This window comes from Phacochoerus africanus, chromosome 3 (genome assembly GCF_016906955.1).
Source record: "Phacochoerus africanus isolate WHEZ1 chromosome 3, ROS_Pafr_v1, whole genome shotgun sequence".
NCBI classification, from domain to species: Eukaryota; Metazoa; Chordata; class Mammalia; order Artiodactyla; family Suidae; genus Phacochoerus; species Phacochoerus africanus.
Genome location: NC_062546.1, coordinates 30,015,996 through 30,036,480, shown reverse-complemented (window position 1 = coordinate 30,036,480; position 20,485 = coordinate 30,015,996). Strand labels below are relative to the sequence as shown.

At 49.7% G+C, this 20,485-nt stretch overlaps 1 protein-coding gene across 1 annotated transcript in view; it reads right to left on the bottom strand.

The window, feature by feature from the left end:
* TGM3 (transglutaminase 3) overlaps positions 1–13,127 on the bottom strand; it is a 41,592-nt gene extending 28,465 nt beyond the window's left edge. The window contains exons 1-3 of the mRNA XM_047771454.1: positions 12,975–13,127; positions 785–958; positions 196–438 (exon numbers count right to left, since the gene is read on the bottom strand). Of these exons, the coding sequence (XP_047627410.1) occupies positions 196–438; positions 785–958; positions 12,975–12,981 (424 nt within the window). The 5' untranslated portion in view covers positions 12,982–13,127. The remainder of the gene's footprint in view (positions 1–195; positions 439–784; positions 959–12,974) is intronic.
* Positions 13,128–20,485: the final 7,358 nt, after the last annotated feature.

The following is a 20,485-nucleotide window of genomic DNA, read 5'->3' as shown; positions in this document are numbered from 1 at the left end:
GAAGGGGAAAGTGACTGCCTTACGTGGCTGGTTAAGCAGAGGAGCTCGGATGCAAACCTGTGGTTTCTGACATCTAACTCTGTGCTCTGTCCATATCCCACAGTCAAACTTCAGCCCATGAAAACCATTCCCCCATCTCCATTCCATGAACTTCGCTTAGCTGATGGCCAGGAGTGGGGGTGTCTGGGTGCCTACCTTGCGACCAGGGGTTGAAGAGCAGTATGAATGTCCCAAGTTTCAGAGTAGAGTCCTTGCCCTGGGAGGAGATCCGAATGCTCAGCTCGTATCTTCCGATGGGCGCACTGGCTGGACTGAAGATGGAGATGGCCAGAACGTTGTCCCTTCTGGACAGAAGTTGTGCGTGCCAGCCGCTGCTTCTTGTCTCATTGGAGAGTGGAAACACAGCCTTCGTCTTGGCCGACTCTGAGGGGGAAGGCCCTGTAAAAGAAGACAGAGGACAATGGAAGCCAAGTAGTGTTGGCCAGAGGGTGGGGAGACATCAGATTCCAACATAACTGCAGGGGCCCTTTGGGAGGCATCCTACAAGGAAGCATCGTGTTACGGAGCTGGAAGCAGCTGGAGAGACCATGGAGGGGAAGACTCTGATGCTCAGGCTCAGAGATAGGCAGAAACTTGCCCAAGCTCACACCAAGTCAATGATCGAGCTGGGTTAGAGCCCCGAGCCCGGTGACCCAAAGACCACCAGTGTCACACCACTAGGGGGCACCACCTCAAAGTCTACGCAAATGTATGTTGGGGTCGGGGGGGAGCTGTGAGCAGGTACCTGTGGAGACGGTGAAGGTGAGACCATCTCTAGAGCCAAGACTTTGGTTCAGGGTCAATGAGAACTTGAAGAGCTGGCCTCTCCGCAAGATGAGCTCCTTGCTGTAGAACCTGTCTGTGTGATGTGCCTGCCGGTTGGAGGCTGTCTGCCAGTCGATATTCTGGAGTTTGAAAGCTATGAGACAGAAAAGAGGACTTGAGGTCCTGGGAGGCAGGGGACAGTGGTATGGGGGAAAAGGTGTCAGTTACCAACGAGACAGCTTTTGGACAGGGCTCTCCAGGGAAGCATCTCCTGGGAAGAATCGCATGAAAATATAAAGAACTGGGGAGCTCCCATCGTGGCTCAGTGGTCATGAATCTGACTAATATCCACGAGGACGCAGGTTTGATCCCTGGTCTCGCTTAGTGGGTTAAGGATCCAGTGTTGCTATGAGCTGTGGTGTAGTTTGAAGACTCGGCTCCGATCTGGTGTTGCTGTGGCTGTGGTGTAGGCGGGTGGCTACAGCTCCAATTGGACCCCTAGCCTGGGAACCTCCTTATGCTGCAAGTGTGGCCCTGCAAAGACACACACACATACAAAATGACCTTGACCAAGTGTAACAACCACTTCACAAGCTGTTCCCATTCTGCCTTTTCAGGCAGCTGAACCTCTGCACACACTGTTCCAATGTCCCCCTCCACCTGGCCAGCTGTCACTCAGCCTTCAAGGAAGTGGCTTCCCCCCAAAACTGCCAGGAGAACCAAACAACCAGAGCACCCCTGTCCCGTCCGTTTTATCCTTATTCCTTTGTGGATGGGGCTCATGTAAAATGGCGTGGAAGCTGCTTCTCCTAAATCAACCATCCTGGTTTGGCTTCCTTGCTTTTTCCCTTTGTGTCTTGCCAGACACCAGATGCCTCCCGTCACTCCAAAACCTGGCAAAGGTTTCCCCGTGTCATCAATACTTTGTATGTGCAACACCTCAGTGTTGGCCTGGGCCTCTGATGCTGGCAGGAGACCGTGACTCCAAGAAGCATTTCTAGGCCTGAAGGTTCTTTCAAAGGCTCGCTGGCAAGTGTGGTCTAAGGCTCTGATATCTCTGGAAGATATGGTATATATATATATACACACATACAATGGAATACTACTCAGCCATAAAAAGGACAAAATAATGCCATCTGTAGCAATATGGATGCAACTAATGATTCTCATCCTAAATGAAGTAAGTCAGAGAGAGAACGACAAATACCATACAATATCACTTATATGTGGAATCTAAAATATGGCACAAATGATCCTATCTACAAAACAGAAATAGATTGGGAACATGGAGAGCAGATTTGTGTTTGCAGGGGGTTGGGGGAGAAGGAGAGGGAGTGGGATGGATGGGGAGTTTGGGGTTGGGGGATGCAAACTATTACATTTAGAAAGGATAAGCAATGGAGTCCTGCTGTACAGCACAGGGAACTATATCCAATTTCTTGGGTTAGAACATGATGGAAGATAGCATGAAAAAAAAGAAAAGAAAGTACATATATGCATGACTGGGTCATCTTGCTGTACAACAGAAATTGAAGGAACATTGTAAATCAACTATACTTTAATTAAAAAAATTTTAATAAAAGACCCTGAGGACAATCAGCTCAAAATCCACCCTCTAATCTGTCCCCTGCTTGTGGAGATGAGGGGGATGAGTGAGAAGGATTATGAGAAAAACCATGAGATGTGAGGTGTTTAGCCAATTTAAATCTGTTGAGCTATTTGATTCCTTTGAATTACGTCTGAGATGTTCCTGCACCCACTCTTCTGCAAAGGAACTGGTCTCTGTCTTTACGATGGGGTCACGGCTATGATGGGGGTGGGGTGGCCCATCCCAGCACCAGGTGCAAGACCTGTTTGGATGTGTCTGTCTCTCGTCCTCAGAATGTGCCCTCTTGATCTTTAGATTCTGATGCCTAGCACTTTGCTTGAGTGTATTTTTTTTTTTTTTGTCTTTTTAGGGCCACACCTGCGGCATATGGAGGTCCCTAGGCTAGCAGTGGAATCGGAGCTGAAGCTATGGCCTATGCCACAGCCACAGCACTGGGAGATCTCAGCTGCATCTGCAACCTACACCACAGTCCATGGCAATGCCAGATCCTTAACCCACTGAGCAAGGCCGTGGATTGAACCTGTGTCCTCATGGATGCTAGTCAGATTCATTTCCACTGAGCCATGATGGGAACTCCTGCTTGACTGTATTAGAACAATTAGATAAACAAATAAGGGAACAAGTGAACAAATGAGCATAAAACTAATTTCATGGAGTGACCATCATGGCTACAGCTCAAAATTTAGTCCATAAGGAAAGGTGACTACGGGCTCTTCATTCGGTAAACATAGAGCGAGTACCTGTTATTTGTAGGACACTATAGAAAGCACAATGCTGGGGGTGTGAAAATGTATGAAAAGAAGTTTTAATCCTCAAAGAGCTTCAGTGGTGCATAATACAACACAAGTCAGAATGAATGATAGGATGACATAAATCCAATCTCCCCCCAAAAAGGTGTCTAGGAGATGCAAGCAAGAACCACTTTCAGGGAGTTCCCGTCGTGGCTCAGTGGTTAATGAAACTGACTAGGAACCATGAGGATGTGGGTTTGATCCCTGGCCTCGCTCAGTGGGTTAAGGATCCGGCATTGCTGTGAGCTGTGGTGTAGGTCGCAGATGTGGCTCGGATCCCGCGTTGCGGTGGCTCTGGCGTAGGCCGGTGGCTGCAGCTCTGATTCGACCCCTAGCCTGGGAATCTCCATATGCCGCAGGAGTGGCCCAAGAAATGGCAAAAAGACAAAAAAAAAAAATGAAACGAATGAGTTAATATTTTAAAAAATAGAAACAGACTTAGAACAAATTAGTGGTTACTGGTGGGGCAAGGGAAGGGCCAGATAGGGGTAGAGGATTAAGAGGTAAAAACTTCTGTGTATAAAGTGAGTAAGTTACAAGAATAGGCTGTACAGCACAGGAAATGCGGCCAATATTTTACAATAACTTTAAATGGAGTATAATCTAGAAAAATATTGAATCACTATATTATACATTTGAAACTAATGTAATATCATGAATCAACAATACTGCAATTTTTAAAAAGGGATTTGCAAGTTCCTGGTGTGGTGCAGTGGGTTAAGAATCCAGCATTGCCACAGCTGTGGCTCAAGATTTGATCCCTGGCCCGGGAACTTCCATATGTCAAGGGTGCAGCCAAATAAATAAATAAATAAATAAATAGCATTTTTAAAGGGATTTGCATGGAAAAAAGACGAATCAACATGCAAAAATATATGTAGTCAGGTTTGCTTTTAAGCCTATGTAAGTAGGCTTAAAATAAAGTAATTCTAACTATGAAAAGAAAAAAATGAATAGAGGTGTCTCCCTTTCATCCCAGAACCCAGTGGCTTGTCTGTAGGGAAGATGACAATGGAAAGCCTGAGCTGCAGGATGCCTTGGCTGCAGAGACACTGAAAGGAGATGAAGGGCCCTTTTCAGGCAGTAGGTGAGATCCTGGGATCTCTTCTCTGCCTCTCTAAGCCTGGGTACCGGCACGAAGGAGTCTTGCTTCTTGCCGGGGTGCCCTGGGACATGCAAGGTTTCTCTGAGCAGGAGGGTGAGGAAAAGCAGGACTCACTTTTGTCATCCATCTCCTGTTGGTCAACTGCTGTTAACAGTAAACAGAGCACCTTGCACATATCATTGATGAAATCCTTGCAGAAGATGGAAACTGACAGTCAAAGACATAAATGTCTTCTTTATCATACCTAGGGATCAGCAGAGCCAGAAGGCTGACCTGTTATACCTGTTGCCATGGTCTCCTGTGCTCCACGTGGAAGGGGGACCAGGGTGCCTTCAGTCCAGAAGGCACCAGCGTGATAAGTCCTCCCTGTGCATCGCCTACCCTTTTGGCATTTGCATCCTGACACAGAGGAGGGTGAGCACCCAGAAGGAGAAAAGGTGCTTGGAGGGGCATTCTGTGTGGGAGGGGAGAAGAAAGGGAGCAAACTTTTGTCCCCGAAGGGAACGGCAGGTGGAGCGCATGCTCACAAAGCCCCTTTCCCCTTATGCTGGCTGCTTCCCTCAGTCCTTGCCCCATGGCTAAACCCTAGGATTGGCTCGGCCAGCCCCAAATCGAGGATCTGATGATTCTGTCTCTGGATTATCCAGGGACTTTTGTTCACTCACCCACCACCCCTTCACCTAGCACTAATCACAGTCCCCTCTGCCAGAGTGTGTTCTGGAAAGGAAAGGGCAGGGGCTGGGGTGGTGCCCAAGCACCCGAGTTCACAACATCACAGATGTTTAATGATCCCTGGGGCTGTTTTCTGCACGTGCCTGGATGAAGGGCAGGGATGAAAGGAGAGTGGCTTCACCCCCAAAACTGACTTATCAAACACAGACTCTTGAAAAGCATCATAAGGAGAAGAATTTCAGCCTTAGAGACCCAGCATCTCCCCACATCCTTTTCTGGCTGTGAGCACAGGGATATCTCTGGACTCTCACTCCAGTGCTCATCCTCCAATCCCACGCCACCTCTTTTAGTCATTGCTTAAGTCCACTGTCAGGCCGGTGGCAATTTCCCCAATTTCTTTTTCCTGAGAGTATCAGGGACACCAGCAGCCCTGAAGCAGTAGTGACTGCTCAGTGTCTATCCCAATATTCACTTCCTCTTCTTTCTTGGTAATGAAATCCCCTATATTAATGGGGTTCACATTTTCCAGGCTTCCCTGCAGCTGGGGGTCCTGTGAATTGAGTTCTGGTCAATGACTTGTAGGTATAAATTACATGTATTAACTTCTAGGAAACTTCTTTTTTAAAAATTTGAGGTAAAATTCACCATTTAAACCATTTTAAAGCATATAATTCAGTGGCATTTAGTATACTGACAATACTGTGCAACCCTCACCACTATCTAGTTCCAGAACTTTTTCATTGGACTCAAAAGAAACCCCTTACCCACTAGCAGTCACTCCCTAGGCCCTCTTAACTGCAGCTCCTGGCAACCACTTATCAACATTCTGTTCCCACACATTTGCCTATTCTGGCCATTTTATATCAATGGAATCACACATATATGTAGTCTTTGAATCTGGTTTTTCACCTGGCATGATCTTTTCAAGTTTCCTCCTTGTGGTAGCATTTATCAGTAGTTCTTTACTTTTTTAATGGCTTTTTTATGGCTGAATAATATTCCACTAATATATCATGTATTGATATACCGTATTCCATTCATTCTTTCATCAATTGAGGGACATTTGGGTTGTTTCTACCTTTTGGCTCTTGTGAACAATACTGCTTATGAATGTTCATTTGCAAGTATTTGTTTGAATACCTGTTTTCAATTCTCCCAAGAAAACCTCTTTTTCAAAACAGTTGGCAAACGCCCTTAGCCTTACTTCTCTCTTCCTCCACTTGGTGCCCAGGGGCTAGATGCAATGTGGACACAGCTCTAGACCACGCATGCCCTTGGGACCGCAGAGTGGGGGCCTCACAGAGCCCTGGGGGCAGGTGTAGCTGCCCTACCCACCAGAACTACCTACATTGTGTAAGGAAGATGTAAATTTCTGTCTTGTTTATATCTCTGAGCCATTGCTATTTGGGGTTCACTGTCATTCAGAGTCAAACCTAATTACATATAATTGATAATGTGACCCCTCTCTTATTCTGTGGTCCTCCTTTGGCAGGGGTAACATAAGAAGTACAGAACAGGGAGTTCCCTTTGTAGCTCAGCAGTTAAGAAACCTGAGTAGGATCCATGAGGATTTGGATTTGATTCCTGGCCTTACTCAGTGGGTTAAGGATCTGGCGTTGCCATGAGCTGTGGTGTAGGTGGCAGACACGGCTCAGATCCCGAGTTGCTGTGGTTGTGATGTAGGCCGGCAGCTACAGCTCCAATTGGACCCCTAGCCTGGGAACCTCCATATGCCTCGGGTGCGGCCCTAAAGTAAAGGGGAAAAAAAAGAGAAAAAAGAAGTAAAGAACAGGCTCCAGACTGTGAAGGGGGGCTCTCTAGTCACCAGGCTCCATCCTGATCAGCTGGCTTTGAAATCGAGTCACCTGCAGCAGACAAGGAGGATGATGTGGTTGCAGGTGTGGGACTCGGGTTTTCACCTCCTGCTCCTGGGAGGACCACAGGGAGCTGCTGGCAGGTGCCTGTCCCGACAAGGTGATACTCTGGGGCTGCCTCTCCCCTGGCTGCCCAGACCCTATTCTCTGAGTCTGGGTATCTTCTCTAGACAAAGGGTTTTTTTTTTTTTTTTTTTTTGGCTTTTTAGGGCTGAACCCACAGCATACGGGAGTTCCCAGGCTAGGTGTCAAATCAGAGCTATGGCTTTCAGCCACAGACACAGAAACTCAGGATCCAAGCCGAATCTACAACCTACACCACAATGCCAGATCCTTAACCCACTGAGCAAGGCCAGGGATCAAACCGGCAACCTCATGGTTCCTAGTCAGATTCGTTTCCACTGCACCACAGCGGGAACTCCACAAATATATATATTTTTAATCTTACAGATTTCCAGAGTTAATTAGGGCTGATAGATGTATTAAAAATCTTCTAGCCAAGTGTCCTTTGTTTTCCCGTTTTTTTGGCCACCCTGAGGCATGTGGAGTTCCCAGGCCAGTGATCAGATCCAAGCTGCAGCTGCAAGCTAAGCCACAGCTTCAGCAACAATGGATACTTAACCCTCTGTGCCAGACATGGGATCGAACCTACATCCCAGCACTCCCAAAATGCCGCTGATCCTATCTTGCCACAGCGGGAACTCCAACTAAATGCCTTCAAGCTTTTTGTTAGAGACCGCATTAAAAAATACATTTTATACATTGCTTACACACATAGGTCTGTCACCAATGCAAAGTTTCACAAATCAATCCTAACCCTTACCATGTACAATGAACTGATATTTTCGACCTTCTTTTAAAAAAATTTTCTGGTCCCAGTCCACAAAACTGATTTCACCACTTGCTAATTGGTGTCAACTTGTAGCTTGAAAAACAGTGATATAATCCAATATGCCCATAGGATAGGTAAGAAACCCGAGCCCTGGGAAAGGGGAAGCCATCAGCTGAGGTCACAGGGTAGTTTAGAAGCAGAACTTGGCCCAGAAACCAGGTCTTAGATCCTGGTCACTGAGGGGCTGTGAGTCTTGGGGCACCGGGACGTCTCTGGGTCCTGGCTGAGCCCCCACTGGCTCCAGGAGCATGGCTGATTTCCTTTTAGCCCTCACCATTCCTCTTTTTCTCTCTCGCTGGCAACACGTCCCTTCACCTTTCCCCCACATTCAGGCATTTTCAAGCCCTGGGGGCAGCATGAGCATTACAATGTCTTGGCAGCCCGGCCGGGAAGATGGGGGTTCCCTGGGCCATTGAGTGAGGTGCTGGTGGGGCTCCTGGGATGAAGGGGCATGAGACTGGTGGTTTGAGCAGCCTTGGGCAGGGTCTCAGCATCTCTATAGAAGAGCATCCTTCCTTGAAGGGCTGCTGGTAGGATCCCGCCTGTATCCCCCACTAGAACCTGGGAAGGGTACAAATGCCACCAGCAACACAGGCTACAGGAGGGTTTGAGCTTTTCTACGGGCTGCCTTTGAGGACCTCAGGGGTGCAGACTCAATGCTGAGCTTTTTGCCGGCCCATGGCCTTTCGTGGTTACACACATCAACCCCCAATGAGGTCATTCCCATTTCACGGAGGAGGGGTTGGACCGTCCAGTCAGGTGACATCACTTGTTGAATATCACAAGCTCAGGCAGAGCCTGGCCCAAGCCCGGACTGGAAGCCAGCGTTGCCTGGCCACATGCGACTCCATGCTGCCACCCTGCAGGCAGCCTAGGTTGGTGGTGGCGGCAGCGACCCGGGCGCAGTTCCAGGAGCTGCCAGAAAGGGCTGCCCACAGCCTCCTCCCTGCCTCGACATTACACGGTCAGCATGAAAGGAGAGGAAGGAAGAAGGATTCCTCGGTCCCCTCCACCTCCAGAGAGAGGTTAGAATCTCTGAGACTCGGGCTCGCGCGAGGATCACCTGGAGGTGGCGTTAGCCTGAGCCCCGTGGCCGGCCAAGAAATCAGCATGTCCTTGGGGACAGTGTTGCTTTTTTTTTCCCATTAAACTCTCCTAGTGATTCTAATACGGAGCCTGGACAGAATCACCACCTCCAGCCTACGTGGCGTTTACACTTAGCAAAGTTCCTTTTTTTTTTTTTTTTTTAAACGAAGTTTTTTGATGCGAATTATCTCTCCAAGCCACACGGCTGCTCTGGGAGGGAGGCCCCCGGAGCAATCAGTCTCCTGGTTACAAAGGGGGAAGATGGGCTGAGAGAGAGGAAGCAGACGGCTTCTGAACCCCTTGCAGCCCCAACCGGAGACCTGGGCCCGTTCCCTCCACTCCTAAGCCACAAGGGAAAGCGTTTCCTGACTTTAGCTCACGCCCCAGGCCGGCATGTGGGCCCTGGGGAGGAGCAATTGCCCCATCTGTGGAGTGTGGCCCAGCCAGGTGGAGGCCCAGCCGAGAAGTTATGTGTGGTAAACAGAGCAGCCCAGACACAAGCTCGGGGCCGGGGGGCTCGGTGGTTGGAAACGGAGGCAGAGCTGCAGGTGTTCCAGCTCCAAGGGAAAGTGCTCTGTGCAGGCGCACAGCCCAGGATGGCCAGGGTCCCCTGCATGTGGGGCAGAGGCCACAGGAGCTATGCCCAGAAGCAAAGTTGTTGGGAGAATGCTCTCCATCCCATCAGGACACAGAGATAGTGATAGTCCCCAAGAGAGAGATTTTTCCCGCAGGCAGAGGTCTGCTGTGTCTGTTTTTTTTTTTTTTTTGAGATCTCACATACCCTTGGGAGTTCCCATCATGGCACAGAAGAATGAGTCTGACTAGGAACCATGAGGTTGCGGGTTCGATCCCTGGCCTCAATCACTGGGTTAAGGATCGGGTGTTGCCGTGAGCTGTGGTGTAGGTGGCAGACGCGGCTGGGATCCTGCATTGCTGTGGCTGTGGTATAGGCTGGTGGCTACAGCTCTGATTGGACTCCTAGCCTGGGAACCTCCATATGCTGTGGGTACAGCCCTTAAAAAAAAAAAAAAAAAAAATCTCATGCACCCTTTACCCAGATACCCTCATGGTCAAACCTTGTAAAGACTATAGTACAACATCGCCACGAGGATACTGGGATTGAAACAATCAGGACACTGAGAATCCATCACCTCTGGGATTCCTCTTCTTGCCCTTTTATAGCCACACCATTTCCCTCCCACCTCTACTCCCCTTACAGCCACTCAAGCTCTTTTCCGTGTCTAAAATTCTGTCCTTGCAAAAATGTGATGTAAGTGGAAGCATACAACACGGGATCTTTTTGGATTGGCATTTTTCACTCACCATCATTGCCTAGCAGTTCAACCAGGTTGTTTCACATATCAATATTTTGTTCCTTTCAATTGCATCCCGTGGTGTGTATAACAGTTTGTTCCTGGTACCACATGGATGTACTATAGTTGATTTAAAAACTCACCCACTGGAGGCTTTTTTTTTTTTTTTTTTCAATTTGTGGGCTCTTATGAATAAAGCTGCCATGATATTTACATACAGATTTTGAACATTGGTTTTCACTTCTCTGGATAAATTTCCAGGAGTGAGATGACTGAGTCATATGTATGCATCCAGGTTTGAATCCTGAGGACTGCACCTCTGACCAGGGCCTCCGAGAGGCTTTGAGGCTGGAATAATGCTACCTGTCCATATTGGGCCCAATGTCTGTGTCCACAGCCGGCATCCCTGTCCATGGCAGGCTCTGGCTTCCGGGGGCAGCAGGCAGAGGATGCTGGCCCACTCTGTGCAAAACGCCACCAGGCCTCCCCTGACCATCACCATCCCCACTCCCTGCCGTCTCCACCAGCAGGCAGAATAGCTGAACCCCATTGATTCCAACAAAAACCTCAGACTGGGAACTCAGACCAGCACATCTGTCACCCTGAGAGTCCCTGGGTCACAGGTGCCCATCCACCCACATTTCTCTCCTCGTTCCTTCTGCTCAGAACAAACCACACCCCAAACGACTTCTGCCCAAGTCCAACTCATTGTCCACACCACGTTCCACCGGGTTCCGAGGTCTCCTCCATCCCCAACTGTGGCCAAGACTCATCTCCTGCTCAGGGCCCCCAGCACTTGATGGATTTGTAATGCAGCCTGATGACAATCCACCTGGCAGGCCACTTGCCTGTGAACTGGTGGCAGCAAGTATGGGCAGGCTGTGAGCCCACCGAGGGCACAGACCCCACCTTGCTGACCGCTGCACTCCCACTGCGCTTCCTGCCTCCTCGTCTGGGGGTCCAGTAAGCGAACTCATTCATCCAGGGTGTGTTTACTGAGCACTGCCCAGCCGAGTGACCAGGACCGGCTAAGAGCTGCAGGTGCAACAACTTCAAAGGAGTGATGGCATTCCCCTGTCTGTCTTCTGCCTTTTTATTTTTGTATTTATTTTTTCATTTTTTTGCTCTTTAGGGCCACACCAGTGGCATATGAAGTTCTGAGGCTAGGGGTCGAATCGGAGCCGCAGCTGCCGGCCTACACCACAGCCACGGCAATGCGGGATCCAAGCTGTGTCTGTGACCTACCCCGCAGCTCACGGCAATGCTGGATCCTTAACCCACTGAATGAGGCCAGGGATCGAACCTGCGTCCTCATGGATACTAGTAGTGTTCCTTACCGCTGAGCCACGTCAGGAACTCCTCCTCTGACTTTTTAAAAATTGATTTTCTCTGAACTGACCATTGTCCACATTCTGCTGTGACCTTAGCTGTGACCTGAATGATGTATAAGTTGCGATCAGAGAGCTCGGTGTCTCTGTGAGTCACAGGTACTGACACCCTGGGCCCCTTAGGGTGTCACGCAGGGCTCCCAGCGGGTGGCTGCCGTGGGTGCACTTGCCCCAGGCGTGAGCCCCTGCTGAGCCCGTCACCCTCTGTCCTGGGCTTCTTTTCATGGCCAGAGAGCAGTCAGTACTAGGAGGAGCCTGAAAGCCTCTCTCTGTCAAGCCCTTCATCTTGAACGGGGAGCCGAGGCTCAGCCGTAGAAGCAGGTAACAGTTCCAAGGAGACACCAGGTTCTGTGCTGCTTTCCTGTGTCACAGATGTTACTCACTCATGGATGAGCTCAGCTCTGGTAGCAGGACGCAGAGGAAAGGGTGCCGCTGGACCCTGGTCTGGGCTCTGCTATCCACTTTCTGTGGGACCCTCCAGAGGGAGGGAGATGGCCTGCGTGACAGCTGACATCCCCTTGCTAAAGTCTACAGGGTGCAAAGCCCCTCTTCCTAGCAACCCAGCAGCCCTGCATGTTCACAGGAGGAAGTGGGGGGGACCAAGGATGGTCCCATTTTTGCTGCCACCCGTCCTGCGCTTTGCTTTGAAACCACCAGCATTTGCCTTTTGCGTTGTGCTCAGCAATTGCTTGGGCAAACCTTCGCGGGGCCCTAACTGCCATTCACAATATTTTACTGGTTTGACTCACACCTTGTTTGGGTTTGGCGTTGCTGCCAACCCACTAGGCTGAGCACCCACGACAGGCCATAATTAGCCTGCCGCTTAGCAGGGGCGTCTAACCAGAGCCAGAGAACACGCGCTCCCCAGCGGGTCTTTTTCTTCTTCACCCCTTCCCTGTTCCTCCGCACACCTGCTCTTTCTGCTTCTGGAGATTTCAGCTCATCAAGTGGCTTTCAAAGAGCCTGCCCGCGTGTTTCCGGACGTGTGGTTTACTTAGCAGCGTTCCAGTGCTGATGGCTTCTTTTAAATCAATTTACACGCTGTCACTCCCTCCCTCCCTGCTAGCTCTGAGATGTGCTTTTCTTTGGCTATATTACTGACAGCTGGCAAACTGTATTGAGAGGCATAGGGAGTCGGGGCCAGCTGAGCTGAACAGGCAAAGCTCGTCCATCTGCCTAAGGGAACATGACCTCCTGCTGCACGGAAGACCCTGCCCAATAATCAAGACTCCATCGCAAAGGTGCTCTCCCTTTGGGACCACACTAGAGGGACTAAGTAGCTGCTGAAAAAGAGGCGCCTCCAAAGAGAACCCTAAAGTACCAAGCTCTAGCCTTCAGAGCCCCCAAGGCAGCTGTCCTGAGCTGGACCCTGTGGCCTCTCAGATGGCCCAGGGCCTGGGCGCCCAGCAGGGACTGGCAACGAAGATGCCATGCACTCACCAGACATGTTTCGCCTTCCTCTGCCTCCTCTCTGGGCTCGTCCCGGAATGGCACGGATGGTGTGGGGTGACGGGCTACTGGGATCTCCTTACCATTTATAGAAGCCTCTCCTACACACCCCAATTAGAATTCTAATGAAGTGGGCGAGGCACCAGGTCATTCCTGTACTGCCTGTAAACGTTTCACTTACGACATACTTGTCACCCAATGGATGGTCATCCTGCTTGTGCAAGACCAGCTTGGGGAGAAGAGGGGAGATAAGAAAGAAAGTCAGAGTTTGCTTTTTATGACTTTTTTTTTTTAAAGATGAACTTCCTGGATTATGGGGTTTAGGAAATGATGTCATGCTTTTCCTGAAGTAACTTTTCTAGAAATGATGCTGTGACATGCCGTGGGGGTCAACGAAATGTCTCGGGAGAACCCAGAGCAGAAACTGCCTGGTTCTTTCTCACCAGCCACACAGGCTGGTGGTCGCCACCAGCACGAGGGGTGGGAGAGGCTCATCATGGCTCACTTGTTGGGGTATATGATTTGGGGTTGGAAGCAGTCAGCTCCGATGCTGGCTGGGTCCTGGGCCATCACTGAACCTCAAAGCCTTGTCTGATGACCAGCGGGATGTATGCCCACCCTTCTCGACTCACCAAGTGGGGGCACCGTCCAATGAGGTCATGTAAATGCAGAGTGTATGGACGTCCGTGCACCAGAATGGGTTAAAGCAGATGTCACCTGGAATCAAATGTTAGTTTGGTTCCAGACTGGGGGGTGGGGTGGGGAGTGTTCTTTTCAAGGCAGCGGGGACAGTCACTAAACCTGTACTTGGGACATGGTTTTGTTCTACTTCTGCCATGTGCCATTGTAACATGGGGGGATAAGTCACAGGCTCTCTCTGAGCCCAGCTTCTACATTGGTTAACAAAGGAGGCGGAGACACTCGGCATTTTTGGTTTCCTTGTTTGTTATTTTTATTTTTATTTATTTATTTATTTATTATTTATTTATTTTTGCTTTTTAGGGCCACACCTGCGGCATATGGAAGTTCCCAGGCTAGGACTCCAATCGGAGCTGTAGACGCCGGCCTCCGCCAGAGCCACAGCAACGCCAGATCAGAGCCGCATCTGCAACCTACACCACAGCTCATGGCAATGCCGGATCCTTAACCCACTGAGCAAGGCCAGGGATTGAACCCGCAACCTCATGGTTCCTAGTCGGATTTGTCTTCACTGCACCACGACAGGAACTCCATTTTTTTTGTTTGTTTGTTTGTTTGTTTTAAAGGGGTATATTTTTTCAAAAGATCCCGTTGTGGATATTTGCGTCTCCAGGTTTCCTCTGATAAACAAAGGCATTTCAAAAATGATAATGCCTCAAAGGTTCATGACAGACCAGGAATTTCTCAAGGCTTCTCCCAGAGCTGGAGTGGGAACGGGGACCTAGTGCCACCACGGCACGATTCATTAGGGAGAGGGTGAGGACACTGGATCTTGACAAAGGCGGGTGGGAAACGAGGAATCCCCTTCTCCTCTGTCCTTTGCACATTTGAGGACCTCTGTCACCCCACAGCTCTCCCCACCCTGAGACGATCTGGTCACATGCGTCCCCACCTCTCACTCTCTGAAGGTCCAGGCTGCGTATTAGTCACATCCTCCCAGAACCAAGCATGGGCTTGTCACCTGACAGGAGCACACATCGTCATGAATGAGTGGATCAAGCAGTCAATGTAAAGATGGAATTAATAACCATCAATGTAGAGCCCATTGTGGGCAGGCACCCGCTAAACACATCACCCGTATTGCCTTTTCCTGTCTTCAGATCGGTCCTATGACAGACATAGGGACCACTACTTTTGCTGTCTCACGAGAGGGAGAAATGAGTCACGTCTGCAACCCCACGCAGAGCCTGTTCACTTAACCTGGAGGTCGGCTGCCGAGTCAGGTGGGACCCCAGGCTTCCCCATGCCTCTAGCAGCTCTGCACCTGTGCCCCGCAGAATGTTGGCTCTGGCCGCTGACGCAGAAGAGAGCAGAGCATAGAGCGGTGATGGGGAGGAGTGCCCGATGGGCAAGTGGGCATGTGGTGTGGTCCTGGCCCCTGCCGTGGCCCTGGCTGTGGCTCTGGGTGAGGCCCTTATTGTGTTGGGTCAGTCCTGCCAGAGACCCTGAGAACAGGGTGAGGGAGCCGATGAGCGGATGTGAAGTGCTGCACACGCCCTCGAGTGTGGGATAAAGAGATGGGGGAGGATGCGGCTTATCACCATTACTGTTGCTGTTGGCCTGGGAGCCAAGGATTGGCTTTCACTGCTTTCAGTGAGCTGGCAGGGCAACCTGCTGGGGTGACGGGGGTGGGGAGGTGCTGCCCTTGGAGATCTCTGAGGTCACATAGACTTGGGACCAAACTCTGGCTCTGCCATTGCCTCACCTCTCAGAGTCTGTAAAGCTGAGACAGAGTTGCTATGAAGACCGAAAGAGGGCGTGGATGTAAGTGCTCCTGTCCTTCTTCAGGCACAGCTCAGTGTAACAGGTTAGTGTCCATGCTCTTAGTATTCCTCACTGCCCTTAAAGCACCGTGCCAGCCCCAGGGACCCACAAGTATGGACAGTGGTGCCTGCCCACTGACCCCCTGGTCTCCCTTTGAAAGGATCTGTAGTGATCAGTCTTGATTGACTCCAGGGTGGTGTGGTAGAAAGATGCCCAAGTGGGATTCAGAAGATCCCGACTGAAAGCCGGCCTCTGGGGCTCGCCTGCTGTGTGCTTTTGGCAGAATTGGTTTCCTTCTCTGAGCCTGTTTCCTCGTCAGCCTACCCACACATCTCCCAGCGCTGCTGTGAGGCGCAAAACCCTGAAGTCGTAGATATGACACTCCCCTGTAGACAGGGTGGTGCTGGCTGCCCTCCTGCCCTGTCTGCCACTCGGGCCGGGCTCTCTGGAGCCTGCTAACTGGCCAGCATCAGGGCCTTGCCTCCTCGCCCTGAGCTGACTTCGGTTAGCTGCTGAAGGATTGCACCATGGCCGCAGCCCTAGCCTGCAGGCGGGCTGTAATTTGCATGCCGTGTCACAATTTCAGCCAAATGGTTTTTAATTCACAGGCGGAGTCACTGAGCTACACGCAGGATGAAATTCCTGCTTGGCCACCCTCTCTGCGCCTGGGACTCCAGTTAGAATGAATATGCAAATAGAGGCTTTTTTAAAAAGGGAGACGCTAATTGATCATTTGCCATTTTTCTCCCTCTAATTAAAGGATTTAGGGTTGCTGAAGGTTTCACAACATGCGTAAAGGCACAGAATCTTCTGAGAAATCATCAGCCCAGTCTTTCCTCGGTCCCTTTTTCGGATACATTTCTCCTGAAAACTTCAGGGCTCTGTGCTGGGGAGTTCACACTCTCAAAGCAGCACATACACGGACCAGAGCGCTCTGGTTGTAATGTTCATTTCTGGGATGATTCTGTTTAAGACACATTTTCCCTTATTATTTTTTTAAGTAATTTTTTTTTGTTAAAGTATAGTTGATTTACCATGTTGTGCCAATTTCCCATTTCATGGGAGCTCCAGAGGGCAGGAGTTTAGTCCGTATCCATCCCCAGTGCAGCACTCTGCCCAGGGCATGCTGTGGGATCTCAGTAACTGTGGTTTAAAGTGTGGTTTAAACTCCTCAATAGGAGTTCCCGCCATGGTGCAGTGGGTTAAGAATCTAACTGCAGCAGCTTGGGTTGCTGTGGAAGTGTAAGTTCCATCCCTGGCCCAGGAACTTCCATATGGGTGCAGCCACTTAAAAAAAAAAAGAAAAAAAAAAGTGCATTGAAAGGACCAGGAGGTCCTTTCTCATTCGAACTGAGAATCTGTCTCCCTCCGTCCTCACTGCTTCTCCCCAGCCCTCACAGATCCCACACGAGCCCACGTATCCTCTTCATTGACAATGATTACATTTGCCCCCCGAGTCTGCCACCACCCCCCTTCCCTCCCACAAGTCCGTTCTTCTCTGGGCTAAACGTCGGATGCTCCCACCGTTCCTGGCGAGTCATGGTGTGGGGGCCTCTCATCTTCTTGGTGAGATCGTGTTACCCTTCTCTTCCAAAACCTTCAATGGCTCCCCATGGCCCATCACAGCCCACATCCCTTCGTCTGGCCTTCAAGACCCTTGGGTAGGTTCAACCTCATTCTAATTTTTTTCTTCCCCTCTGACATGAACGCTCCTATTCAGCAAAACCTCTCTAGTCATTTTTCCTGGAACTGCACATAACCGTCCCTGCCTCTGCACCCGCTGATAAGATGCCCCTGCCCCGTACACCTTCCCTATTGCTTCTCGATCCGGGTCTCATCACTACCAAGGGCCAAAGCAAGTGCCTTCCCTCCTCCTGATCCTTCTGTGTGAGGTGGAAAGAGAGCTGGTGATGAAACAGGCAAACCTAGGTTTATGCCTCAGACGCACATCCTAACTTCTCATGAGCACATATTTGTGTCATCCCCAGGACTTGGGCACCTCTCTTCCCTGCTCTGAGCTGAAGGTTTCTCCTCTGAGAAATAGGGATAATGATACCAGCACTACTCACCCTCCAGGGCATTCTGAGGAGTCGTGTGAGGACACATGTAAAGCCTTTTGTAAATGACAAGGTGCATTGGCTTCTCTTGGTCGGAGCCTTTAGAACACTCAGTCTGAGCCTCTGTGTTCCGCATCAGGCGCCTCACAGCACACAATCTGAATCTGTTAGTGAGGTTTCTTCAGGAGGGGAGCGTGTGAGTGTGTCCTGACACCAGGCTCTGTGCAAGGAGTCTTGCGCCTGTTGAGTGTTAAGTCTCACGATAATCCTCCGAGAGATAGTGTGATTCCATTTTATTTATTTATATTGTCTTTTTAGGGCCGCACCCATGGCACATGGATGTTCCCAGGCTAGGGGTTGAATGGGAGCTGTAGTTACCAGCCTACACCACAGCCACAGCAATGCTGGATCCTTAACCCACTGAGCAAGGCCAGGGATTGAACCCACATCCTCATGGATATGAGTTGGGTTTGTTAATCACTGAGCCACAATAAACTGAGCCAATGGAACTCCTGATTCCATTTTATAAATAAGAAACCAGAGGCTTCAAGGAGCTAGGGAACTTGACAAGGGTCCGCAGCTAATAAGTAGCAAAGCAGAATCCCAGGTTTTGGGGATAGCAGAGGCCTGTCTATGCAGTCCCGTTTCTGATGAAGCCCAGGTCAGTGACAACTGGGTCTCTCTGGATCTTCATTCAAGAAACGATTGTTACTGATACTGCCTGTGAGAGGTCCCTGGTGGCTTCGTGGGTTAGGAATCTGACATTGTCACTGCTGTGGCTGTGGTTCGATCCCTGGCCCCGGAACTTCTGTATGCTATGGGCACAGCCAAAAAACAGAAAAGAAGAAACTGATATTGGCGATGATGGTGTTAGTAACTCAGGGCTGAACAGAAGGCAAGGCCCCAACAAGACTAATATCAAAGCTTGGACTTTAATATGTTTATGCCCCAATTCTCCACTCCTATTCAAGCAAAGAAATAAAGCAAAACCTTGAAGGGACAGTAGGCATAAAAGTCTGTCACAACTCCTGCAATGCCTGTCTGAAGCAGGGGGAGGGTCAGGATTAGAGACACCTAGGACTCAGGAAAATAGGGAACAGCTAAAGTTTGTTTTTTTTTTTTTTTTAATGGTCGCACCCACAGCATATGGAGGTTCCCAGGCTAGGGGTTGAATCAGAGCTGCGGCTGCCGGCCTACATCATAGCCACAGCCACACAGGATCCGAGCTGCATCTGCGACCGACACAGCAGCTTGTGGCAACACTGGATCCTTAATCCACTGATCGAGGCCCAGGCTCAAGCCCACATTCTTAGAGTCAATTTACCCACTGAGCCACAATGGGGAACTTCTGAACATTTCTTCAAAGACAGAAACTGATAAGAGCTAAAAAGAGGTGCAAGAGTGGTGGCTACTGATACAGAGATAAAGAAGGGTTCCTATTCCCTCCATTTAAAAAAATTTATTTAGAAGTTCCCATCGAAGCTCAGTGGAAATGAATCTGACTGGCATTCATGAGGATGCAGGTTCGATCCCTGGCCTCACTCAGTGGGTTAAGGATCCGACGTGGCCGTGAGCTGTGGTGTAGGTCACAGACGTGTATTGGATCTGACATTGCTGTGGCTGTGGTGTAGGCTAGTGGCTACAGCTCTGATTCAACCCCTAGCCTGGGAACCTCCATATGCCAAGGGTGTGGCCCTAAAAAGACAAAATAAAGAAATTTATTTTGGAGTTGCCATCGGGGCTCAGTGGTTAACGAATCTGACTAGGACCCATGAGGTTGTGGGTTCGATCCCTGACCTCGCTCAGTGGGTTAAGGATCTGGCCTTGCTGTGAGCTGTGGTGTAGGTCACAGATGTGGTTTGGATCCCGCATTGCTCTGGCTAAGGCGTAGGCCGGTGGCTACAGCTTCGATTAGACCCCTAGCCTGGGAATCTCCATATGCTGCGGGAGCAGCCCTAGAAAAGACAAAAAAAAAAAAAAAAAAGAAAGAAAGAAAGAAAGAAAGAAAGAAATTTATTTCATTGTAGTCTAGTTGATTTATAATGTGTTAATCTGTGCTGTACAGCAAAGCGATTCAGTTATACATATATATTTTTTTCTTTTCTATCTTTTTAGAGCTGCAGCATACAGAGTTTCCCAGGCTAGGGATCAAATCAGAGCTACAGCTGCCAGCCAATGCCACAGACACCACAATGCAGGATCTGAACCGTGTCTGCGACCTACACCACAGCTCACGGCAATGCCAGATCCTTAACCCACTGAGCGAGGCCAGGGATCGAACCTGCATCATTGCGGATACTAGTCAGATTCATTTTTGCTGTGCCACAATGGGAACTCCCAATATATACATTCTTTTTCATATTCTCTTCCATTGCGGTTTATCTCAGTGTATGAAATATAGTTGCCTGTTCTGTAAGTAGGACCTTGTTGTTTATCCATTCTCTATAGAATAGTCTGCATCTGCTAATCCCAAACTCCCAATCCTTCCCTCCCCTACCGCTTCTCTCTCGGCAGCCACAGATCTGTTCTCTAAGTCTGTGAGTCTATTTCTGTTTTGTAGGTAAGCTCATTAGTGCCATAGTGTAGAGTCCACACATAAGTGATATCATATAGTATTTGTCTTTCTCTGTCTGACTTGCTTCACGTGGTACAATAATCTCTAGCTCCATCCATGTTGCTGCAAATGGCATTATTGCATTCTCTTGTATGGCTGGGTAGTATTCCATTGTGTATAGGGGTACCACATCTAAAGAAGAGTTACTCATGGAGGAGGTGGTGGGAAAAGATCAGAGAGGGTCATTCCAGGAAGGGGAGGGCAGTCCTGGGAAAAGGCCGCAGAGGAGGTTATGGGGCGCACACAGCAGGAGGGCAGTGGGAAAGGGTGTAGGAGGCTGGCTCCGCCCTGAAACAGGATGAGGATGCTGATTCTGGGACTCGAGAAAGGTAGCCCCACCCGGCACGTGTCTGAGGCCTCTTAACAGA